This window comes from Bison bison, unplaced genomic scaffold, assembly GCF_000754665.1.
Source record: "Bison bison bison isolate TAMUID 2011002044 unplaced genomic scaffold, Bison_UMD1.0 scf7180017864066, whole genome shotgun sequence".
Lineage (NCBI taxonomy): Eukaryota > Metazoa > Chordata > Mammalia > Artiodactyla > Bovidae > Bison > Bison bison.
In genome coordinates, this window is record NW_011494638.1 from 7,125,906 (window position 1) to 7,152,728 (window position 26,823).

Below are 26,823 nucleotides of genomic sequence, written 5' to 3' on the forward strand. Positions count from 1 at the left end.
CTGACCTTTTCCAGTCCTGTGGCCACTGCTGAGTTTTCCAAATTTGCTGGCATATTGAGTGCAGCACTTTCACAGCATCATCTTTCAGGATTTGGAATAGCTCAACTGGAATTCTGTCACCCCCACTAGCTTTGTTCGTAGTGATGCTTTCTAAGACCCAATTGACTTCACATTCCAGGATGTCTGGCTCTAGGTGAGTGATCACACCATCGTGATTATCTGGGTCGTGAAGATCTTTTTTGTACAGTTCTTCTGTGTATTCTTGCCACCTCTTCTTGATATCTTCTGCTTCTGTTAGGTCCATACCATTTCTGTCCTTTATCAAGCCCGTCTTTGCATGAAATGTTCCTTTCGTATCTCTGATTTTCTTGAAGAGATCTCTAGTCTTTTCCATTCTGTTGTTTTCCTCTATTTCTTTGCATTGATCGCTGAGGAAGGCTTTCTTATCTCTTCTTGCTCTTCTTTGGAACTCTGCATTCAGATGTGTATATCTTTCCTTTTCTCCTTGGCTTTTCGCTTCTCTTCTTTTCACAGCTATTTGTAAGGCCTCCCCAGACAGCCATTTTGCTTTTTTGCATTTCTTTTCCATGGGGATGGTCTTGATCCCTGTCGCCTGTACAATGTCACGAACCTCATTCCATAGCTCCTCAGGCACTCTAACTGTCAGATCTAGGCCCTTTAATCTATTTCTCACTTCCACTGTATGTATTTAATGATTAAGACACTGTAACATTTAGTGCTTGGAAGTACTACCTAGCTGTTCTCATGTGGTATAATAAGTTTTCTTTCCTTTACTCTTTGTATCACAAAAGCATATTAAAACACAGTCACATACACATCTGGGCACATGTGTGCTTTGTGTATATATTGATTATTAATGTATGGTTGCTGAACATTTTAATTCAGGAGATACATTTATTAGTTGAAGTATTTGGCTTCCCTGGTGGGTCAGTGGTAAAGAATCCGCCTGCAGTTCAGGAGACCTGGGTTTGATCCTTGGGTCTGGGAGATCCCCTGTAGAAGGAAATGACAACCCACTTCAGTATTCTTGGCTGAAGAATACCAGGGACAGAGGAGCCTGCCAGGCTGCAGTCCATGGAATCACCAAGAGTTGGAGAGTCGGATATGACTGAGAGGCTGAGCATGCACTTGGTAGTATCTGTGTGTGTTGACTTTGTCTTTTGCTGTGGAGTCATAAAAAGCAGCTTTTCAAAAGTACTTCGAAGTGGTTTTTTTAAAGTTAGAAAGCTTTAAGGCATGCTTGCTGTAGGGCATCCAAATAGGGATGAATCATTAGGTTCTTCTGTTTTATTCTGAACTTAAAATGAACTCTCTGGATGCAAAAAGAAATGGTATCATCAAGAAACCTGCAATGGACAAAGAAGTGTGTTTGAGAACTTCTGCTTAAAGAAATTGCAGTCTTCTTAGAGCCTGTTCCTCTCCATCATTTTCATCTTTGTTGCTGTCATCATCAATAATATTTGTATTATTTTGCCGTAACTGCTGTTATTTCAGTCTTACCTTTCTTTTCCATAATGCTGAAATTTTTGGTAATGATTTGCAGATTGTCAGGGCAGTTAAAAGATTAGGAAGGTTGGAGCCTTTTTCCATATTGCTTTTGCTGGACTTGGGTTCCAAGTAATGGAAATTGGAGCTTTTAAATCTGTTTCTTCCTTGAAACTTTATTAAATATTTTAGAAAATGGATGGACCTGGATCATGCAAAGAGTTTATTGTTGAATTATCTTGGAAAACCTGATTTGAAATAGTAACTGTAGCTCTCTGAAAAGGTTTTAATCAGAACAGCAGAGTTCATCCTTGTAACAGTTAAAGAGTCAGTGATACTCACAGGTTTTCTGAACTTTACAATTTCTTGTCTTTTAAAAATTCTATAGTTCAGCCTTTGTTCTCCTACTTATAGTTAGCAACTTAGATCTAAGGAATGATACCCTCTAGGGATTAAAGTTTTTAAATAACAAAGCTGAATCTCTTTCCTTTTTTTCTATTTGGTTATTTTGCTCTCTGAATTTCTCAAAAAAAGACATTATAGATAGAAGTCACCTGTGTTTTCTTTATCAGTTGAAGAAACTTTGCATGTTATGAATATAGTTTCATATTTTGAAGATATTTTGTATTTTTAAAAACTTTATGCTTTTACCATTTTTGTGAATTTATTTGCAGTTTTTTTTGTACTATTGACATTGTCATCTTGTACATTTTCAATAAAAATTAAGATGATATTGTTAGTCACAGTTGACATGTAACCATGTTAACCATGGTAAGCAACTAAAAATTACCCATATTATTATAAATATGTCTGAAACATGCTGTATGCTTCTTTTATTGAGAACAGTCTGTCTTCTGGAGGGCTCAGAATCATGATTCAGAACATGAGCTTTTATTCTTTGCTCTATTTCAGTATTGCCCTCAGAATCTTTTCACATAAATAATGTTATTTAATGTAGACAAACTGCTGACTCTTTAGTTATTGGGACAAGTGCTTTAGTTCTTCTGTCTTTTAATTTTTAGGTGCTGCCACCAGTATTACATCTGTTAAATCCAAACAGTACTTATTAGTATTAGCTTATGAGCATTAAATATAAAATAATATAAAAGCTTATTAGTATTAAATATGAAATAATAGTTTCTGAATATTTAATTGCATGTGACCTTCCTGATAATTATTTTTAACCTTCATAGAATATTTTCCCTTTAGGTTCTGTTCTCAGGAGTTAAAGTTACTATAAATCTGACTTCCAAATAAACGGAGTATTTATTTCTGCCTTATAGAAAGAGAAAAGGGGAGTTATTTCAACAACATGATAAAACTTGATTTTATGCAAAGGAAGTATAAGTTACTGAATTATAAATATATAGCATATTTTAGCATGAGTATTTGCTTGGGTGGGAGTATGAAGTTTAGGACCAAGTGCGGTATCAGCAAAAAACAACATTCATTCCGAAATAGCATAATTCTGTAGTGTTCTACAGTTTGTGGTTCTGGCTCGCTTGTTGAGCAGTGCTCTGAAAAAATGTTGAAGGCTTTAAGTTCATATTTTGGTATTTTGGCTCAAGTTTGGTTGATGCTGGATATGTAGCCCTTGATTTGGTAAATAAGTTCTCCTTCCTTCACATGACCCTCCACTCCTAAAACCACCTTTTGTCCCCACCACTGCAAAGCCTTCTCCCTGGTCTCGTCTTTTCCTTGCACGTTTTTTATTGTTGTATCTTATTTATATTCTGCCCGCAGAACCATAAAGCCCATCATAGGTAGTGATTCTTGTGTATGCACTTTAACTGGTCATTGCATTTGCTTTTGATGTAGACTTGTAGCCATTCTGTAATTAATTGAATAACTGTGCATACTCTGTATCAGTGAGAAATTTTCATTTTGACTTTCTCAGCCTACCATCATTTGGATCCACCCTACCTATCTTAAATAGTATTTCTTCCTTCTCACAAGGATGTGCTCACTGCTTTGTTGAGGTTCTCTTCAGAGTCTTGCATAATCACAGTAATTTTTATTTTTGTATTTTTTTATTTCTCCTTACTTCTTTGGCATCATTCAACATATATGACTGTTTATTCATAAGTAAAAGACCAAATCTCTTAAAATTACTGACAAAAATTAGTTCAAAATGTTAAATATGCTCCGGTGAAGATTTCAGATCTTATTTAGCAATATAGTTTAATTCTACATTTAGCTCTTGCATATTGTTAAATTTTGATAAGATATTAGGCAAATTAAAGTAGATATCTTTCCACTTATAAAAAGTCTTTTTGTTGGCCTCTGTCACTTTAAAAAAATAAAGAATTCTCAATTCACTGAGTTCCAGTCGCCAAGGAAACCTGGAGGCCATTTGAAGTTCAGTTTTGGAAAGTGAAAGTTTAAATAATAGTAATCTCTAAGAGTCGTTTGTAAATTTGAAGCCTTTTGAAAGCTGATAGATTGATTACTTGAATGCAAGATTGTGGAGGTTTGTTTTCCTTGCACATTTTTTGGCTTTTTACTGATACTTTTCATTTAACTCAATAATAATAATTATCATGCTTTAATTGGTGAAAGATTTTGTGAAATGGTTTTATGATGGATTATTACTTTCCAAGCATGAAAATTTTCTTCATAGAGATAAGTTCAGAAACAACATGCCTAGGACTGTAGAGTAGTATCATTACCTAAAAAGGATAATCAACTCTCAAATTTGACAACTTCATTCAAATTTGCCAATAGTTAATTGCCATCTATCAGTTTCTGCCTTATTTTGTTATTAAATCGTCCAGGACAGGTGGTCATTTCTGGTCACTAAGGAGAAATTTTATGCTTAGCCAAGATTCTCATAAAAATCATACTATTATATATTTGATTTATATAGAAATCTGCTAATAACAAAGTTGTGTCCTAGTCTAGAGGAAAAATAGAATATAGTCAGTTCTTATTTTTCACTCCCTTAAAAATTCTTGTACTTTGATTTCAAAAGTGGCAAATGATCATTTTATAAAAAATTCAAACTGTGCAGAAATCTATAACATAAAAACACATATGCTCCTAACCTGTGCTTTAAATCTCCATCCACAGTTACAGTCCCAAACTAAGTGTGTATTTTTCTGTATTTTCTCCATGCATGTATAAACATAAGTTATTTTATAAAAAAGGAAAACATTTTAACAGACTTATTTGCAATCTGCTTTTAAAAAACACACATGTATACCTGTGGCGGATTCATTTTGATATTTGGCAAAACTAATACAATTATGTAAAGTTTAAAAATAAAATAAAATTAGAAAAAGAAAATAAATAAATAAATAAATAAATTTCACCAGAATAAACTTATTTTAAATGAAAAAAAAAAAAACAAAAAAACTATTGTACAGAGGCTTTTTCATTTTCAAAGGCTGCATAGTAGATTCTTTTATGCTTATGCCCTTAATTTTTAATTGATGTGTAGTTTATTGATAATATTTTGGTCTCAGGTGTACAACATAGTGGTTCAGTATTTTTATAGATCATACTGCGTTTAAAGTTGTTATAAAATAACTTTAAAATAATGGCTGTATTTCCCTGTGCTGTACAGTATATCCTTGTAGTTTATTTATTTTATACAGAGTAGTTTGTACCTTTTAATCCCCTATGCCTGTCTTGCTCTCCCTCCTTCCCTCTCCCCGCAGGTAATCATTACTTTGTTCTCTGTATCTGAGAGTCTTATTTCTATTTTATTATATTCACTCATTGTTTTATTTTTTAGGTTCTACATATAAGTGATAACAGGACATACCCTAATTTTGTCTTTGTTGTAAAATTATTGCTTGATTTTAAAAAAGGAAAAAAAAAATTGAGTTCAGATTTACCTTTTCACTTCTACCCTCCTCAGTTACACACATAGCCATACAGTTGCTGTTATTTTTAATTAAATGTTATTTGAAATTTCCAGTGAGCAAAATGATGAGAAACTGAATGTAGACAGTATGAATTTGAATTAATCTTAAGATAAAATTTTAAAAATTTATCTTCTGATTTGTAACAGAGCCAATTTGGAGTGTTTGCGTATTCAGAAATGTGGTATCTCTCCACTTACGAGGAGTGTGTTGTACATTTCTATAGTTTATTGCATATAGACCTTTTTTTTGTTGATGCTTTCATTTTTTTCTTGATAGAATATATTTTATATAATAGGTAATTAGCAATATCTTTATATCTCACATTACATGTTGTAATATGAACTCCAGAGTCCAAGCCAGCCATGTTAGACATTTGTGCATTGTACTCTATAATTTGCAATACTGCCTTCCTAACCAGTTGAAACTGACTGCCAGATACTCTTCAGACTTGGCAGGATAGATCCACCCTTCATTTTGCTACTGGCCATGATAATAACACAATCATGACTACAGCAGTAGACTCTTTACAATATATTGAACTCCACCCGGTTTGTACTGATAGGAGACCTAAATAGGTCCTAGCAGATTTTTTCTTTGATGACTAATATTTAGGGATTTTAGAGTACTTTAAACAAGACAAACAAGAAAATCATTAAGTTCACTGAGTAATAGAAACCTATTATTTGAAAGGCATTTTTCTTTTTCCAAAAGTAGTATGTCTTGTATTAGATAAATTAGGGAGCTGAAGCATCTTGCTCCTCAGCTAATCCTGCATAGTAAAGGAGAGTTTCGAATATTGTTTTCTTAAATTTATTTTTTAATTGGAGGAAAATTGCTTTACAGTATTGTGCTGGTTTCTGCCATACAGTATCATAGGATTTTTAGCGTTCATAGGTTTTATGCCAAAAAATCTTTGTCCTTTATTTCTATACTTTAAGGTTCTGTAGGAACAGATGATTTTATGCCTTTCTTTGACTCTGAGGATTTCATTTATTTTTAGTTATAAGGGGAGACCTTAAACATTGTGTACCTTATGTGTATAACTGCTGCTCTGAAACAGGAATAACAGCCATTATGCTAGGCACTGTGGTAGGTACTCTCATTTAACCCTTAAAGTACTTTTACAAGGTCAATACTATTATTGTCCCAATTTTATAGACGAGAAACAGTGTAGTTTACTTAGGTTACACAGCTAGTCACAACCAGAGACTTGAATCCAGGTCTTTTTAGTACACAAATGAAAACACTTAACTTTGGTTGACTACTCCTTTTTGTCAGTGACCCCACTTAAATGTGGATTACAAGCTTCCCTTTCACTCAGTATCTTTTGTTGTTCAGTTGCTAAGTTGATTCCTACTCTTTGTAACACCATGGATCGCAGCACGCCATGCTTCCCTGTCCTTCACTATCTCCCGCAGTTTGCTCAGACACATACCCATTGAGTCAATGATGTCATCCAACCATCTCATCCTTTGTCATCTCCTTCTCTTGCTGCCTTCAGTCTTTCCCAGGATTAGGGTCTTTTTTAATGAATTGGCTCTTTGCATCAAGTGGCCAAAGTATTGGAGCTTCAGCATCAGCCCTTCCAGTGAATATTCAGGGTTGATTTCCTCTAGGATTGACTGGTTTGATCTCCTTGCTGTCCAAGGGACTCTGAAGAGTCTTCTCCAGCATCACAATTTGAAAGCATCAATTCTTTGTCACTCAACCTTCTTCCTTTGGGCTTCCCTGATGACTCAGCTGGTAAAGAATCTGCCTGCAGTGCAGAAGACCTGGGTTCAGTCCCTGGATTGGGAACATCCCCTGGAGAAGGAAACATCTATCCACTCCAGTACTCTGGCCTGGAGAATTCCATGGACTATACAGAGGGTCTCATAGAGTCAAACATGACAGCAACTTTTACTTCAGCCTTCTTTATGGTCCGACTCTCACATCCGTACATGACTACTAGAAAAACTATAGTTTTCACTATATGGACCTTTATTAGCTAAGTAATGTCTCTGCTTTTTAATACGCTGTCTAGGTTTGTCATAGCTTTTCTTCCAAGGAGCAAGCGTCTTTTAATTTCATGGCTGTAGTCACCATCTGCAGTGATTTTGGAGCCCAAGAAAATAAAGTCTGTTTCTATTGTTTCTCCATCTATTTGCCCATGAAGTGATGGGACCAGATGCCATCATCTTCGTTTTTTGAATGTTGAGTTTTAAGCCAGCTTTTTGATTCTCCTCTTTTCACCTTCATCAAGAGGCTCTTTAGTTCCTCTTTTCTTTTTGCCATTAGAGTGGTATCATCTGCATATCTGAGGTTATTGATGTTTCTTCCAGCAGTCTTGCTTCCAGCATGAACTTCATCCAGCCCAGCATTTCACATGATGTACTCTGACTTCCCTGGCGGCTTAGAGGGTAAAGCATCTACCTGCAAATGCGGGAGACCCGGGTTTGATCCCTGGGTCAGGGAAGATCCCCTGGAGAAGGAAATGGCAACCCACTCCAGTACTCTTGCCTGGAAAATCCCATGAACGGAGGAGCCTGGTAGGCCACAGTCCATGGGGTCCCAAAGAGTTGGACATGACTGAGCAACTTCACTTTCACTTTTTTCACTCTTCTAATAAGATAAATAAGTGGGGTGACAATATACAGCCTTGACATACAGCTTTGGCATACTCTGTTGTTCCATGTCTGGTTCTAACTGTTGCTTTTTGACCTGCATACAGGTTTCTCAGGAGGCAGGTAAGGTGGTCTGGTATTCCCATCTCTTTAAGAATATTCCAGTTTGTTGTGATCCACACAGTCAAAGGCTTTAGCATAGTCAGTGAAGAAGAAGTAGATGTTTTTCTGGAATTCTCTTGCTTTTTCTGTGATCCAGTGCATGTTGACAATTTGATCTCTGGTTCCTCAATTTGATCTCAGTATCCTTTGAGTATATCTTTTTCCTTAATATTTTCCTGAAGTTCTTAAATTCGCTATAACTTTTTTTGTTATTATTGTAATGCCTTTATTTCCTCTAGCTTCCTAGAATATTTTGGAGATATAAAATATCTTTGTGTTGAAATGTTCCTCTTGGTGGTTTGGTTAGTTGACTAGTTCTCTACCCTAAGTCATTTGAGGTCAAGTTTGTACTAGGAGGGTGGGGCACAAGACTTTTGCATTCACAGAGTAAGCCTTAGATGAGATAGTCAGACCATGTGAACTCTAAATGTAAACTTGGTGCTCTCTGTGCTTCCTGCTTCCTCTTTACCATTTCAGGGGAGATAGTGATCTTGAGCAGACTTGTTTCAGAGTCTGACAGTTCTAAACTCCATTGTCCTGTATCTTCATTATCCTATATCTTCTTTCTTTTTTTTTCCATTTAATTATATGAAAGGGGCTTCTGGGCTTCCCTGATAGCTCAGTGGGTAAAGAATCCTGCAATGCAGGAGGCCTCAGTTCAATTTCTGGGTCGGAGAAGGGTTAGGCTACCCACTCCAGTATTCTTGGGTTTCCCTTGTGGCTCAGCTTGTAAAGAATCTGCCTGCACTGCGGGAGACCTGAGTTGGGAAGATCCCCTGGAGAAGGGAAAGGCTACCCACTCCAATATTCTGGCCTGGAGAATTCCATAGACTGTAAAGTCCATGGGGTCACAAAGAGTTGGACACGACTGAGCGACTTTCGCTTTCACATATGAAAGAAAATAAAGGGCAAACTTGTTTCTAGTTCATTTTCTGAAAACTTCTAAAACTTTAATAGAAAATTCAAAATTATTTATTCCTTTTAAAATCTTGTTCCTTTAGAGTTCTGTAAAATTATTTTTATTTAAAAATTTAAAATATTGTGTTAATCATAAAAAAGTATATTTATCATTGGTAGTGAAGTTTCATACCAAAAATGATGACTCTTTCTAAACTTTATCACTGTATTGAAGTAACAGTTCCTGAAAGTTGTATTGATAAAGTTAGTGGATTTTTACCCCCATTATTAAACTTATACCGTCACATAAACTTAATTTATAATGTAAAATATATAAACTTAATTTATAATGTGATTTATAATGTAAATGTAAAAAACCCTAATTTATAATGTAAATCCTAACCCTAATTTTTAGTTTTGAAAGTTAGCCGTTTTAGCTGTTATCTTCTTTCATGCAGGATTTACTACTCATTCTGTATCCCAAACTAATATCAGGCGTAATTGTTATGCTGCTGTTATGAATAGCAGTAAAGTGATTGAATCAAACCAGTACAAAGAAGAACTAGTATTATGGTTTCAGTATTGAAACACTGTATAATATCAAACCATTCACAATAGGGCCAAGGAACTAGATATATCTAGTACAAAATTACCTATATAAATTAGATCAACCAATGATTTTTACAGAAATAAAATACTAGATGGTAATCTTATTAAATGGCAAGTAGTTCAGAGCATTCTTTATTGATCCTTTGTGTCAATTTTGTTGCTTTTTTAGTTAAAAAATATAGAATTGATATTTATTTCTTTTCACGACCTTGCTCCCCTTCTTTTTCTTAGTTCAAAGTAGAGCATAGATTTGTACTCAAGAACATAATATGGGATGTTAATATTGCATCTAAGGACTGCGTGACAGTGGAGAGAACAGTTACTAGCATACAAATGCACATACCACATGCTGCACCATAACTTCTCTCCATTACTCCATACTTCTCTCCCTTACTCCCTTCCCACCTTGAATTGGGCAGACAAAATTAACCAAAAATCAGAGCAGAGTTAACAAAGAGTTCATTTTTTTGGCCTCGGGGCATAAACTAATGGAAAAGAAATTGAATTTAGTAAATTATGCTGTGAATCATTTCTTTGTAAATTCTCTTATGGATTCCTCTTCTCAGAATTTATCTTGTTCTTTGGCAGATTTTTATTGCCTCTCAGGATCTGCTTTACCAAGACCCAGAGGGTGGTCATAACGATCTGATGCCTTCTTAATTATGGCTTTACTTTTTGACAACAGCTTTATTGAGATATAATTCACATACCATACACATCTCACTTTAAGTGTACTGAACTCAGTGGTTTTTAGAATATTCACTGAGTTGAACAGTCATCAAGGAGTCTTTAAATAAGTGGTCTTCTATGACCTTTTTTTAGCATAGTGTTTTTGAGGTCCGTATAATGTTGTAAAGTGAATCAGTACTTTATTTCTTTTGATGATTGAGTGTTAATCAATTTTGTGGACTTACTTATTCATCAGTTGATGGACATTTGTTAACACTTTTTGGCTCTTGTGAGTGGCTATAATGGTACTATTAATATTTGTGTATAAAGTTTTGTGTGGATATATATTTTCATTTCTCTTAGGTTATGCCTTGGAGTGGAAGTGCTGAATCATATGATAACTCTGTGTTTAATCTTTTGAGAAACTGCCAGACTACTTTTCCAAAGTATATGTACCATTTTACATTCCCACCAGCAATGTGTGAGAGTTCCAGTTTCTTTACTTCCTTGTCAACATTTGTTATTATCTGTAGTTTTTTTTTTTTGTAGCTCTCCTAGTGGGACCTGCTTGAATCTTGAATCACATATACCTGTGCCTTACTGTGACTTGTTTTTCTTGCATTTAACTATGGTGATCCTTGTACGACTGGCTGCCTCTTACAGTTTGCTCATTGCTCTACACGTATGTAAACCCATCTTTTGTTCCTCCTTTACTGCTGATCCTGCTGAAGTCCAGACGGGGCTTGATGATTGATCTTGGATACAACACTACCTGCCCTTGAAGAAGATAGAGATTTTGATAGCTTCGTATAGAAATAGGTTGTTTCAATTTTAACTCTTTGTTAACTCTGCTCTGATTTTTGGTGAATTTTGTCTGCCCAATTCAAGGTGGGAAGGGAGTAAGGGAGAGAAGTGTGGAGTAAGGGAGAGAAGTTATGGTGCAGCATGTGGTATGTGCATTTGTATGCCATAATTAAGAAGTTACAAACAAAAACATATACCTATGATGTTGTTTATTCCTGTAACTGTCAATTGTGGAGAAAATCTTGCTACTAAATATCTATCTTGTTTTCCTCTTTTTTCTGGAAGTAGTTTACAAAGTGGGTGTTAAGTACAAAAATCATCTGTGGTGTTAGAAGTTAGGATAATGGTTAAAACTCTTGGTGGGTGCAGTGACTGGAAGGGGATTTCTGGAATGCTAGTTATCTTATGTTTCTTGATCTTGGAGCTAGTTACATAAATGTGTGAGAATTCATTGGCTGTAAACTTAGAATACATGTATTTTTGTTATACTTCAATAAAATCTTGTTAAAATTGTTAACATTGTTTAAATCATTTTTAGCACTAGTAAAGGTCTTCATTTATCTTATTAACTACCTTTTAAATGAGTATATTTCTGTTTTTAAAAATTTATTTATTTTCAATTGAAGGATAATTGTTTGACAATATTGTGTTGGTTTCTGCTATAATCAACATGAATCAACCATAGGTATGCATGTGTCCCCTCCCTCTTGAACCTCCTTCCCATCTCCCATCCCAAGAATTTATTCCGAGTCATGATATTTAATACCTTACATTATCACCGTTTTTGTATATACACTGCTTTGGTGTAGATGTTTTAATTTCAGGTTCTCTTGTTAGGGCTTCCCAGATGTGCAGCTCATAATTTTAGAGATACAGTGATTTAGGTTTTTAGATTGGCTGTAGAGTTTGATTTTTATGTTCTCCTGTGTTGCTTTAACTGAGTGATCTGAAGCAACTCAGTCTTGGCTTTTTTCTTTCTGTATGTATCTATCTAAAACTTCATGAAATGTAGTAGTTGTGCCTACTGTCTGTTGGTGAGTTGAGTCTCATTAAGAGACTAGAGTAGTGTGAAGGAAAGAACCATGAAAGAGAAGCTATATTCATATTCATTATTTATAGTAATCCATCTATCACAGTAACCATCAAGATGTACAGAAAGTATTTGATATAATTATCACTTTAAAATGTGATACCAAAAGAAAAACATTATTGACTAATCAAAGTCTTTTGAATTCTGATCTTTTTATCTGTTTTTACTATAATAGGTTTTGGAGAAGTTGTTTGATTTTGACCAAATACATTATGCTGCTGATGTTAGGAAGATACAATAAGATCAGCTCTTTGATTAATATAAGATTTGAAGTAGACTTATGTTCTATGTTCTATGATCTTTACTCTGTTTCTTTTTTTCTTTTTTAATTAATTTTATTTTATTTTTAAACCATACATAATTGTATTAGTTTTGCCAAATATCAAAATGAATCCACCACAGGTATACATGTGTTCCCCATCCTGAACCCTCCTCCCTCCTCCCTCCCCATACCATCCCTCTGGGTCGTCCCAGTGCACCAGCCCCAAGCATCCAGCATCGTGCATTGAACCTGGACTGGCATCTCGTTTCATACATGACATTTCACATGTTTCAATGCCATTCTAAAAATTGGATCTGTAAGAGTTATCAGAGAAAAACGACTTGTTATAGCCATTTTATATCCTGATGAGAAAAAGGCATTTCTGCCCTATTACAGGAATATTCGTGCTTCCCAATTGACGCTTGTGATAGAGAACCTGCCTGCCAATGCAGGAGATTTGAGAGACGTGGGTTCGATCCCTAGGTTGGAAAGATCCCCTGGAGGAGGGCATGGCAACCTACTTCAGTATCTTTGCCTGGAGAATCCCATGGACAGAGGAGCCTTATGAGCTACGGTCCATGGAATCACAAAGAGTCGGAGAGTCAGACATGATTGAAGTGACTTAGCACACACGCACAGGAATATTCTCAGGGGAATATGAGAACTCTTTAAATATTATAATAAAACACATTGACAATCTTTTAAATATCATGTTGTGTCTTCTAGGCCTTCCTTAAAGTTTCCCATGTCTCAATGGACTCCTGAATATAACAAGCTGTATACCTTAAAAGTGGATATGAAGAGTGAGATTCCTTCTGATGCACCAAAGACACAGGAGAGTCTGAAAGGGATCCTCTTGCATCCAGAGCCCATCGGGGCAGCCAAAAGTTTTCCTGCTGGAGTTGAGATGATTAATAGTAAAGTGGGGAATGAATTCTCTCATTTGTGTGATGATTCTCAAAAACAAGAGAAGGACATGAATGGTAACCAACAAGAGCAAGAAAAAAGTGTTGTTGTGAGGAAGAAACGCAAAAGCCAGCAGGCTGGCCCTTCATACATGCAAAATTGTGCTAAAGAGAACCAGGGAATATTAGGATTGAGACAACACTTAGAAACACCAAGTGATGAAGATAATGATTCCTCTTTTAGTGATTGTCTTTCTTCTCCTTCATCTAGTCTACATTTTGGAGATTCTGATACTGTGACTTCGGATGAGGATAAAGAAGTCTCTGTAAGACATTCCCAGGCAATTTTGAGTGCTAAAAGTAGAACTCATAGTTCACGGTCCCATAAGTGGCCTCGGACTGAGACAGAATCCGTTTCAGGATTGTTAATGAAAAGACCCTGTTTTCATAGCAGTTCATTAAGGAGACTTCCATGCAGAAAGAGATTTGTGAAAAATAATTCCTCCCAGAGGACACAGAAACAAAAAGAGAGGATATTAATGCAGAGGAAAAAACGAGAAGTGTTAGCCCGAAGAAAATATGCGTTGCTCCCCAGTTCTAGTAGTTCCAGTGAGAATGACCTCAGCAGTGAATCCTCTTCCAGCTCATCAACTGAAGGAGAAGAAGATTTGTTTGTTTCTACCAGTGAAAACCACCAAAACAATCCAACTGTTGCCTCAGGTAAAAATTTTGTTCCTTAAATTTAGTATAGCATGGAAGCTATTGCATTGTGTTTGTCCTTATTTTCTTCTACATTTGGTGATTTCATTATATTTAAAAGGAATATGAGGCTCTATTAACTTTTATGTTTAAGCTGTATGAATAACCAACTTTATTTAGCCATGACCCCTCTTCTGAGTTACAAATGTTGAAATTTTCTAAAATTTTAAATAGAAAGTTGTATATTTTTCTATTTTTCTGATGAAAATGAAGCAAGAGATTTTACTGAGGGTTGTTTTGAAAAAAATTTGCATTTTATACGTATCAGATTATATTTTATGAATTGTTGATTTATTGTACAGTTTCTTTTTGTTTTTTCCTGTAGTGCATCTTTAATATGTTTACCTTTAATGAGTGCCTTTTTAGATAGCTATGTGACAGATTTCTTTTACATTCAGCCACAGTAGGGACAATTCTGGTCACTAAAAAAGACACTTATTTTTCCTTACGTACTCTATTCTTACTGTTTACTATTCTTTTGTCATATTCTTTATAACCAAAAAATAATTTCAAGCATTTGAGAGGTAGCTTTTATTGTGATACTAGAACACAAACTTTTAATCCTGACAGTGCTCAGTCAAGCCTGTGATTAGTCAGTTAAAAATGGGTTAATCATTAGCTTGAGTGCACCCCTCACCACAGTAAATGTTACATTTAATTGGAATAAGTTTATGTATAGTCTCTGAAGTGTATGTTACCTACAAACCATTTTTACACTTCATAGTCACTTAAGGCAGTTTGATGAAGTGAGCATTGAAGAGTGAAGTCTGAACTGAGGTAAAAGATTACTTTCTTGTGAAAGTATAAGGAAAACAGGATTTGAGAGAGCTTGATTTTTCTGGGGCAAAGATCATGGTTTCCATTTACTGGCAGAACTTTCCCAGTCTTTGCCTGGTGTCTTCCTGTTGAGGGCAAAGCCTACTAGCCTTCTCTTCAGATGACCATTTCTCCCCCTTCTCTCCATCTATATGGGTCCCTTCCTTTTTTGAGACTCCCTTTCCTCTTCCACATTTATTTTTCTATCCTTGCCAGAACACTGAAATCAGCAACTTTGTTCTTAATTTTAGTCTTAGCTATGGTTAGTTCATTTTTTAAAAAAACCTACCCAAATACTTGTTTTTAAAAAAATTCGTTGAGATCACCTGAAAGAAGGTTACAGCAGCCATTCCTTGAAGTTTCTTGAGAAAGAGGGAAGTGATAATAGGAATTGTCTTGCTTAAATGTCACATTTTACATTTTCTCAGGTAATTGGAATGTGAAGACTAGTTTGGGAAGTAGGAGCAACATAATCTAGTATCTGCTTGAAATTAGTGAGACAGCATGGTTGGTTATATAAAGCAGAAGTTCCAAGGAACTGGTATTTGTAAGGAAGCATAAGAATAGAGTAAATGTAGGTCTGGATCAGTGTCTTTATCTAGGAAGAAAGGAGTTCGTATACTCTCAAATATTCAAGATAAATTCAAACTCTAATTCATTTAAAAATCTTGTTTAGTACTATTGTAGCATGTAGGTTTTTAAACTTTCTTGTAAGAATTACATTATTTTCAAACATTACCCTTAATGGTTTGTCTCTGAAAAGACAGATCCAAAAGTTGAAGCCAAGTACTCACACTGATGTTTTCTCGTTTCTAGACCAGAATTTTGTTTTATATTAGTTTTTAATAATAATATTTATTTGGTGTGAAATTTTAAAAGTTCTAAGAAAGTATAAAGTAAAAAGTAAGTTTACCTCTTATTAGGTTCCAGCCTTGCTACCCAAAGGTAATCAGTTAGCAGTTTCTTACTTCCTTCAGAAAATGTGGAAGTATATATAAATATAGATAAGTAATGTGGGTTTTAAAAATATCAGTATGTATAGTCACTTCTTTTTTTTTAAAAAAAAAAGCTGCATAGTATTCCCTTTGTATACGTGGTCCACAGTTTATTTAATCAACTTATTTTTGTTGATATTTGCTACATTCATCAGTATTCAGCATTCTGAATGCATTTTTTACGTGTCTAAGTAAGCATATCTTAAGGAATAATTTGAAAAGTATATCACAGTGTATATGCATTTTAAAATTTGGTAGCAATTGTTGCCAGGATGCCCTCCAAGGAGTTTGCCTCAAGTTCTTCATGGCCCAACAGTGGAGGATATCATGATAGTAAAAATACCTAGTACTGGGGACTTCCTGGTAGTCCCATGGTTGGGATTCCGCCTGCCAATGCAGGGGACACGGGTTCAGTCCCTGGTGCAGTAAGATCACACATGCCATGGAGCAGCTAAGCCGTGAGCCACAACTACTGAGCCTGCAAGCTGCAGCTACTTAAGCCCAGGGCCCAGAGCCCATGCTCCGCAGCAAGAGAAGCCACTGCCATGCGGAGCCTGTGCACCACAACAAAGAGAAGCCCCTACTTCCCACTACTAGAGAAAGCTCATGTGTAACAATGAATTTAGACCCAGTGTAGTCCAAATAAATAAATAAAATTTTTAAAAATACCTAGTATTTGTTGGGTATTTACTCTGTGCTGGTAATGTTCTGGGCTTCTCAGATGGCGCTAGTGGTAAAGAACCCCCCGGCCAGTATTGGAGATATAAGAGGTGTGGGTTTGATCCCTGGGTCAGGAAGATCCCCTGGAGAAGGGTATAGCAACATACTCCAGTATTTTTGCCTGGAGAATCCCATGGACAGTGGAGCCTAGTGGACTGTAGTCCATAGGATCACAGAGTTGGACATGATTGAAGCAACTTAGCATGCATGCACAGTAATGTTTTAAGTGTTTTATATGTGTTCTCATTTAATCCTCCCACTCTTTGGAGGTAGATTCTGTCATTATCATCTTCATATCATAGAGAAGCATTTAGAAAACCATTTTAGAATAATTTATGTACAGAATAGTTAAATATTGATGGGACTTAGCTGTATTGTCAAACTTTTTTTCCTTTTTCCAGTTTATTGTATTTTTTTATTAATCTTTATTTTCTAACTTTTTATTTTGTATTGGGGTATAGCTGATTAACAGTGTTATGATAGTTTCAGGTGAACAGCGAATGGTGTATTGTCAAAAATTTTTAGTGCTCTCAAAAAATTGACTTCTTTAGATTCTTTGAGGTAGGGTTTTCTTCTAGATGTATTTTTAGTGCTGGCTTTTTGACTCCAGGTATAGTGTGTTTTAGTGTTTGTAAATGATTAGGGGCGGATTTATCTACTGAACTTTAGTAATATGATTTGTAATGTGGATGGGCATTATCTGGAGTACTGGGACAACTTTTTCATAATGCTGTTTATCAGCGCTTATTGATTATTACTGTAGTGAACTGATGGAAAGAATGTTTTACACGTTAAGTCTTTTGTTTAACCTTCAAACTCTCTAAGGCAAAACTGTTGTAGATAATTAAAGGGTTTTGCCAGATTACCAGGAATGAGTTATTTAAGTCAGTACTTTATATTGTATAACAAATTAGTTCGTATGTAGTCAGCAGATTTCTGTGTAATCCCTGTTTGCCTTTTGCTTTATCATTATTGTCTTTTAAATTTATTAGAGCTCTGTATTCAAGCCTAGAAAGCCAAAATGATATACAACTTGAGTTGCTGGACATTGAGTTATTTCCCTTTGCCAATTGGGTAGAGAATTTATACATCCTGTTTTGTTCTCAATGTTTGCTAAGAACTTCATATGTTTTAAAATAACCTAGTGGCAGCTAAGTTTCAGAGAGCTATTACTCAGTGTGCCTCCTCTGAACTGCTATTTAAATTTTTATTATATAATACTATAGGCTTTGATTTCTCCCAATTAATTGTACTTTTGAGGATCTCCTTATTTTACTAAATTTAAGTTAAATATTTATAGATTATATTTCCTCCAGACTTGAAGGAAATGTAAATACCATGTATGTCCCCAAATAAGAGAACTAGAATATGTCAGTCCACTTTCCTACTGAGGAGAAAAAAAAAAGTTTTGAATCTCTTGAAATATATACATTTAGGGCTATAGTTAAAGTAGTAGTATATCTAAAGTAGTAGTTTTAGTCTTAAAACTAAATCACTAATTTATTTGCATATATAAAATGTTGAATAAATATCAGTTTAGAAATATTGCATGTCAGTACCCACATTTCCTGATAATAGGAATTATAATAATAATAATTATTACTCACACAGGCACCTTAGGTACCAGTGACTTGGTAATTGCTAGAACCACATTTTAAGTTGGACAGTTTTCAAGATCATATTATTCTCATCTTTGTGTAAGATATAGCACTTGTGACTCCATGAGTGATGCTGTCACTGGAAATTTTATCCCAAACTACATATACCTTTTTTCCTTATATTATGATTGGAAAATCCCTTTTTCGTAGGTGTTTTGTTTTGTTTTATTTCTCATAGCTGTACACTTTATTTACAGCTTTTAAAAATGTATCCAACAGGTATATATTCATATTTTGTGACTATACTCCATACTGTATTGACTTAAGGGTTTTACAAGTGTACTCAGCTTGTAAAGATGCTCAACCCTTGGAATTGTAAAGTCCTTACACTGTGAATTATATCTAAATTCATGAATATTTCTTTTCTAAAAATAACAGTTTTTGTTGTTATTTTATAATTTGTATATGGGAATTTTCACACTTTTAATATAAAAAAATATAAATATACAATGAACTCCTACATATTCAGAATCTAACTTCAGTTTTCAACATTCTGCTATTCTTATTTCATCTCTTACCTCTCCTTTTTTTAATGGAGAATGTCAGAACAGTTTCTGACATCATACCATTTAATTTGTTTTATATACTACATATTTCCTACAGACTGGTGGATCTAAAAACTTGATTAGATTCAGGTTCAGTTTAGCAACATTTCCTTGGTGGTGCTGTGCACATTCTGTTGTATCACATGTTAAAATTGATAAGAGGGTTTAGATTGTGTCATCCTGATCCTTCCACCATAAAATTTCCCATTAACATTTCATAAAATACTTTTAGCAGCTTTGATGATCTTATCTAGATACATTATTTCATTAAGGGTTCTAAAATGCTGACTTTCTAATTCTGTCATTCTGTTACATTTATTAACTGAGTTCTCATAAAAGGAAGAATTTTCCATACATCAACTAATCGATTACTCTGAAATGTAGGTCATACAGGAAAGGTAAGACGAATGCTTGAATCTTCACCTTCATTTACTATTTTTTCAGAATAAACTCTAGCAATATTTAAAGAGATTTTTCATTTTCAAGGACCATTTTGAGATCATAGATTTTGGCATAGTTGATGTGTTGTAGTCTTCTTATTCTTTTTGATGTTCAAATAGTTTCATCTTTGACCAGTGGGAGCATTTTCAAGTTGGTCTGTGTCCTTCCTGTCCATCACCAACTCCCAGGGTTCACTCAGACTCACGTCCATCGAATCAATGATGCCATCCAGCCATCTCATCCTCTGTTGTCCCCTTCTCCTCCTGCCCCCAATCCCTTCCAGCATCAGAGTCTTTTCCAATGAATCAGCTCTTCGCATGAGGTGGCCGAAGTACTGGAGTTTCAGCTTTAGCATCATTCCTTCCAAAGAAATCCCAGGGCTGATCTCCTTCAGAATGGACTGGTTCGATCTCCTTGCAGTCCAAGGGACTCTCAAGAGTCTTCTCCAACACCACAGTTCAAAAGCATCAATTCTTCGGCGCTCAGCCTTCTTCATAGTCCAATTCTCACATGCATACATGACCACAGGAAAAACCATAGCCTTGACTAGACGAACCTTTGTTGGCAAAGTAATGTCTCTGCTTTTGAACATGCTATCTAGGTTGGTCATAACTTTCCTTCCAAGGAGTAAGCGTCTTTTAATTTCATGGCTGCAATCACCATCTGCAGTGATTTTGGAGCCCCCCAAAATAAAGTCTGACACTGTTTCCACTGTTTCCCCATCTATTTCCCTTGAAGTGATGGGACCGGATGCCATGATCTTCATTTTCTGAATGTTGAGCTTTAAGCCAACTTTTTCACTCTCCACTTTCACTTTCATCAAGAGGCTTTTGAGTTCCTCTTCACTTTCTGCCATAAGGGTGGTGTCATCTGCATATCTGAGGTTATTGATATTTCTCCTGGCAATCTTGATTCCAGCTTGTGTTTCTTCCAGTCCAGCGTTTCTCATGATGTACTCTGCATATAAGTTAAATAAACAGGGTAATAATATACAGCCTTTACGTACTCCTTTTCCTGTTTGGAAGCAGTCTGTTGTTCCATGTCCAGTTCTAACTGTTGCTTCCTGACCTGCATACAGATTTCTCAAGAGGCAGGTCAGGTGGTCTGGTATTCCCATCTCTTTCAGAATTTTCCACAGTTTTTTGTGATCCACACAGGTAAAGGCTTTGGCATAGTCAATAAAGCAGAAATAGTTGTTTCTCTGGAACTCTCTTGCTTTTTGCATGATCCGACATATGTTGGCAATTTGATCTCTGGTTCCTCTGTCTTTTCTAAAACCAGCTTGAACATCAGGATGTTCACGGTTCACGTACTGCTGAAGCCTGGCTTAGAGAATTTTGAGCATTACTTTCCTAGCGTGTGAGATGAGTGCAATTGTGTGGTAGTTTGAGCATTCTTTGGCATTGCCTTTCTTTGGGATTGGAATGAAAACTGACCTTTTCCAGTCCTGTGGCCACTGCTGAGTTTTTCAAATTCGCTGGCATATTGAGTACAGCACTTTCACAGCATCATCTTTCAGGATTTGAACTAGCTCCACTGGAATTCCATCACCTCCACTAGCTTTGTTCGTAGTGATGCTTTCTAAGGCCCACTTGACTTCACATTCCAGGATGTCTGGCTCTAGTTGAGTGATCACACCATCGTGATTATCTGGGTCGTGAAGATCTTTTTTGTACAGTTCTTCTGTGTATTCTTGCCACCTCTTCTTGATATCTTCTGCTTCTGTTAGGTCCATACCATTTCTGTCCTTTATTGAGCCCATCTTTGCATGAAATGTTCCCTTGGTATCTCTGATTTTCTTGAAGAGATCTCTAGTCTTTCCCATTCTGTTGTTTTCCTCTATTTCTTTGCATTGATCGCCGAGGAAGGCTTTCTTATCTCTTTTTGCTCTTCTTTGGAACTCTGCATTCAGATGTTTATATCTTTCCTTTCTCCTTGGCTTTTCACTTCTCTTCTTTTCACAGCTATTTGTAAGGCCTCCCCAGACAGCCATTTTGCTTTTTTGCATTTCTTTTCCATGGGGATGGTCTTGATCCCTGTCTCCTGTACAGTGTCACGAACCTTAGTCCATAGTTCATCAGGCACTCTATCTATCAGATCTAGGCCCTTAAATCTGTTTCTCACTTCCACTGTATAATCATAAGGGATTTGATTTAGGTCATACCTAATGGTCTAGTGGTTTTCCTTACTTTCTTCAATTTCAGTCTGAATTTGGCAATAAGGAGTTCATGGTCTGAGCCACAGTCAGCTCCTGGTCTTGTTTTTGCTGACTGTATAGAGTTTCTCCATCTTTGGCTGCAAAGAATATAATCAGTCTGATTTCAGTTTTGACCATCTGGTGATGTCCATGTGTAGAATCTTCTTTAGAGAGATGTATTCTGTATCACACATTTTCCTCCAGTTTGTCTTTAGTTTTTGACTCTGCAGTGTCAAAAATTGTTTTGGATTAGTCACATTTATTGACTGTTACTGTTCCTGTGTTTTTGATCATCATTAGTAAAGTTTTTCCCTCTACAAGTTTATAAAGAAACTAACCCATTTCTCTCTGGCCCCTGTATTGTTTACCTTTTTTTCCCCCCTTACAAAGCTCAGATCTATTTGATGTTTACAATGTGAAGAATGGATCCTTTTTTTCACGTGACTATCCAACTGTCCCAAACCAAACCGTTTAAAATGTTCTTTCTCCTGTTGAATTGAGATGCCACCTTTGTCATATGTTAAATTTCCTTAAGCACTTGGATCTATTTATGGAACTTTCCTACTATTCCATTGGTCAGTCTGTCTGCCCATGCACTAGAAGCACAGTTTTAATTATAGACTGTTTCATATTTTCCTGATTATTTTCTCCTGTTTTTTCCTCCAAGTGAACGTATAATCAACTTTTTATTTGAGGATGGTGGTAGGGGGGAGACACATGATGATATATTTTTTGGAATTGTGTTTGTAGGCTAAATTAGAGTGAACTGACATCTTTAATGGAGAAGGCAATGGCACCCCACTCCAGTACTCTTGCCTGAAAATCTCATGGACTGAGAAGCCTGGTACACTGCAATCCATGGGGTCGCTAGAGTCGGACATGACTGAGCAACTTCACTTTCACTTTTCACTTTCGTGCATTGGAGAAGGAAATGGCAACCCACTCCAGTGTTCTTGCCTGGAGAATCCCAGGGACGGTTGAGCCTGGTGGGCTGCCGTCTGTGGGGTCTCACAGAGTCAGACACAACTGAAGCGACTTAGCAGCAGCAGACATCTTTAAGATTTTGAGTGTTCCTATTCCAGAGTATGGAATGTCTTTTCATTTACTGAAATGTAATTTTGATCTTGCAGGGAATGTTTTATAGATTTTTTTATCAGCTTTATTGAGGTATAATTTGCCTATCATAAAATTTATCCATATTGAGTATACAGTTCAGTGACTTAGTAAACTTAGAGCTGTACAGCCATTGCCACAGTACAGTTTTAGAACATTTCCATTAATCTCAAAAGATCCCACCTGCCTGTTTACAGTTAGTCTCTGTCCTACACTTACTTCTCATACAACCTCTAATCTGCTGCTCTCTCTATAGACTTGCTTTTTCAGGACATTTCATAATACTATATGTGATCTTTTGTATCTGGCTTCTTTCACTTCCCTTAGTGTTTTTGTGGTTCATCTGTGTTGTAGCAGATATCAGTAATTAATTTCATTTTGTTTTTATTTAATTCTATTCATTTTATTACTTAGTTCCTTTATAGTATGCCATTGTATTGATAAGCCACATTTTGTTTACCATTTGTCAGGTGGTGGACATTTAATTGTTTCTAGTATTTGACTATTGTAAATAATACTGTTTGTGAACATTTGGGTACAGATTCTTTGTGTATGTATATGTTTTCACTTCTTTTGAAAAGATACCCAACAAAAGCATCCCTCAGAAGAAGAGTCAAAGCTATTAAAACTTAAGTAACTTTGTGACTACAAAAGACAGGAGCAGTAGCAATGGCAACTGTAACAGGAAGATTCTTTGATAGTAACTAGCATCAGCTTGTTGAGCATGCATTGCATTATGATATATTTTATGTAAAGAGTCTGAGTTCAGATTTGGAATTAGGTGTTAATTCCAAGTGTTGCTTATGTTTGTTCGACAAGTCGTTTAAACTTTTTAGGTTTCAGTTTCTTATGGAGCTAGACACGTAGAATATTAAACATGGGACAGAGTATGCGCTCACAAATTGGAAGCTCTTGTTATTGGCATCATACCAGACTTAAGACACAGGGAAACGAAAATAACAAGTTATATGGAGGGATTCCCGAAGAAGTCTGCTAGAGCAACCGTTGTTTTTGTTACCATTGTTACACTATCCAGGTTGTTACATTTTATTTTTCTCATGAAGTACAAATAAAATAAGTAATCTTAAATAGCTAAATCACCTGCAGTCCCATCACTTTTAGTTACACTAAAGTTTCTTGTCATTTAATATTTCTATGTGTAAAAGACAACAAAAATGAAATTGGTCCGATAAGAAGTGACCTGTTGATTGTTTTAAAGCTTTATTAGGGTTAACTTCATAACTTCAGGGATATTTCCTTTAAATTTTGTTTTAAATAATAGTCATTCTAAAGATACCCATATCTTGCCTAATTGTGATAGTTATTTAGTTGCATGATTTTTGTGTAGTGTATTCAAGTAATGCTTATAAAGGTTCTTTTTGGAAAAATTACATTTAAGCAAACAGTGCCTAAATAAGTTACTTACATAACTTTTAGTTATACAGCCTCTATATTCATAAAAAATGATACAAATTAAATTTTAATACACTAGCAAAGCTAGCTTTGTATCATTTATCATTGGAACTGATGTTTGACTTTGCTTAACTACGTGAAAGGTGTTTAATATTACCTGTCAGGCTGCAGTCCATGGGGTTGCAAAGAGTGGGACACAACTTAGTGATTGAACAACAACGTTAGGTGATTTCTTTACAGGCTTGTAAAGAAATTTCATATATACATAACATAGAGGGAGATCACCAATAAAGTTGATATGCAGATGTAGCTTTTCTCCATGTAAAATGGTAATGTCTACTTGATAGGTTAAAATAAGGGAGTTGGTTTTTTTTTTTTTAATCCATGGTGTTTTATTTTTATATATTATACTTTTAGTTCTAAATATATGATTGCTGGGAGCTTTTATCTTACTCTTTATCATGTATGAGATTATGAAGAATTAGAAAAGTAATTTGGAAATTGAATTGAGAATATTAAGTAGATACTTAAGTGCTGCCATTTTGTTGTTCTCTGTGTATAAGATATTTATGATGTTAAAAATACATTTAGGGACTTCCCTGGTGGTCCAGTGGCTATAAGACTCTGCCCTCGAAATGCAGGGGGCCTGGATTTGATCCCTGTCAGGGAACGACATCCCACATGCTGCAAATAAAGGATCCTGCATGCCTCATTTAAGACCTGGTGCAGCTAAATAAATAAATTTAAACAATTAAAAAAAAAAAGAGAAGGCATCTCCTGGTTTCCCAAATGTAAAACAAACAAAACAAGCAAACCAGAAACAAACAAAAAAACCCATTTGACTTGAACATGTCTATGAGTGTAGACTTTAGAACTTAGAAACTACTTTAAAATTTTGCACATCTCATAGTTTTTAAATCTTATTTTTTTTCTATTTAGTGGATAGAACAATTTATATATATTCCAAAATAAAATGTTATGGAATGTTTTTAAAATAACTATTTCTCCAATCATAACGTCTTTCATTGCCTCTGATTTACTAGTGCCTGCTTTGTTATCCTCTTTGGAGTATCAGTATCAGAGAATATGTTATATATCTAATCATGGACTTGTAACCTCCTCCAAATACTGGCCAGCTTTTGAAGTAGTACAGATATTTGATGATAGAGCTATATTACAGATGAAATTCCAGGATGTCTAGGAATGGTGCCTCAGGTAAAGGAAGGTAGACTGTGTAAATTCCACACTGAGAAAAAAATTGAGCCATTTGTTATCATGTGGTAAGCAAGCATTCTGTCAAAACAGGATAAAATTGAATATAACTATCAATGGAATACCAACATACTAGTAGAAAGTACAATGAGAAAAAGGTAACGTGTGCAAAAGCAGCAAAGGGAATAAACTGTCTAAGAATAATCTCAATAGGAGTACATTTGGCTTCTCTGAAGAAACTTTGTAACTTTGTAAACTTATGTAACTTTATACAATTACATTTATAATCAAACCATATTCTCCGTTTTTTTAGGGGTTTATAAATATGATATTGGTAGATGTCAAGATAGGATCTTGGATGGAAGTATGTATGTTTTAGAGATATCAGGGCTTTTAAAGTGATGTCTAATGCCACTGCTGCTGCTGCTAAGTCGCTTCAGTCGTGTCCAACTCTGTGCAACCCCACAGACAGCAGCCCACCAGGCTCCCCCGTCCCTGGGATTCTCCAGGCAAGAACACTGGAGTGGTTTGCCATTTCCTTCTCCAATGCATGAAAGTGAAAAGTCAAAGTGAAGTCGCTCAGTCGTGTCCGACCCTCAGTGACCCCATGGACTGCAGCCTTCCAGGCTCCTCCATCCATGGGATTTTCCAGGCAACAGTACTGGAGTGGGGTGCCACTGCTCCACTCCAAATCTCAGGAATTTTTCTCTCCCCTTGATTTATAATCCTGAAAAATAATTAAGAAAACCTGAATGTACTAGGTATCAAAATAGAATAATTTTAGTCCTTTCATCATATGGTGTTGGGACAATTATAGATCTACATGCTCAGAAGGTGAATTTAGACCTTTTATATCATGTTAGATACAGAGATTAACAAAATGGATCACAGACATACATGTTAAGAGCTAAATTACACAATTGCTAAAGCAACATACAAATACTCAGTCACCTTTGGTTATGCAGAGGTTTGTTTAAACAGTCACCAAAAATGTGATCCATTAAAGAAATTGCTGACTTGGTGTTTCATCAAAATGAAAGACTTCTCTTCTTTTTAATTTTGTTTATTTTTTAATTGAAGGATAATTGCTTTACAGAATTTTGTTTTCTGTAAAACCTCAACATAAATTAGCTATAGGTATACATATATCCCCTCCCTCTTGAACCTCCCTCCCATCTCCATCCCCATCCCACCTCTAGGTTGATACCGAACCCCTGTTTGAGTTTCCTGAGACACACAGCAAGTTTCTGTTGCTGTCTGTTGTGCATGTGGTAATATAAGTTTCCGTGTTACTCTTTCCATACATCCTACCCTCTCCTCCCTTCTCCCCATGTCTGTAAGTCTGTTCTCTGTGTCTATCTCTCCATTCAGATCAGATCAGTCACTCAGTCGTGTCCGACTCTTCGCAACCCCATGAATTGCAGCACGCTAGGCCTCCCTGTCCATCACCAACTCCCGGAGTTCACTGAGACTCACGTCCATCGAGTCAGTGATGCCATCCAGCCATCTCATCCTCTGTCGTCCCCTTCTCCTCTTGCCCCCAATCCCTCCCGGCATCAGAGTCTTTTCCAATGAGTC

The 26,823-nt window shown here is 35.8% G+C and overlaps 1 protein-coding gene across 5 annotated transcripts in view; it reads left to right on the forward strand.

The window, feature by feature from the left end:
• Positions 1–26,823, forward strand: part of RNF111 (ring finger protein 111) — a 91,877-nt gene that overhangs the window by 23,719 nt on the left and 41,335 nt on the right. For all 5 annotated transcript variants that reach the window (XM_010836820.1, XM_010836822.1, XM_010836824.1 and 2 more), the window contains exon 2: positions 13,198–14,096. In XM_010836820.1, the coding sequence (XP_010835122.1) occupies positions 13,217–14,096 (880 nt within the window). In that variant the 5' untranslated portion in view covers positions 13,198–13,216. The remainder of the gene's footprint in view (positions 1–13,197; positions 14,097–26,823) is intronic.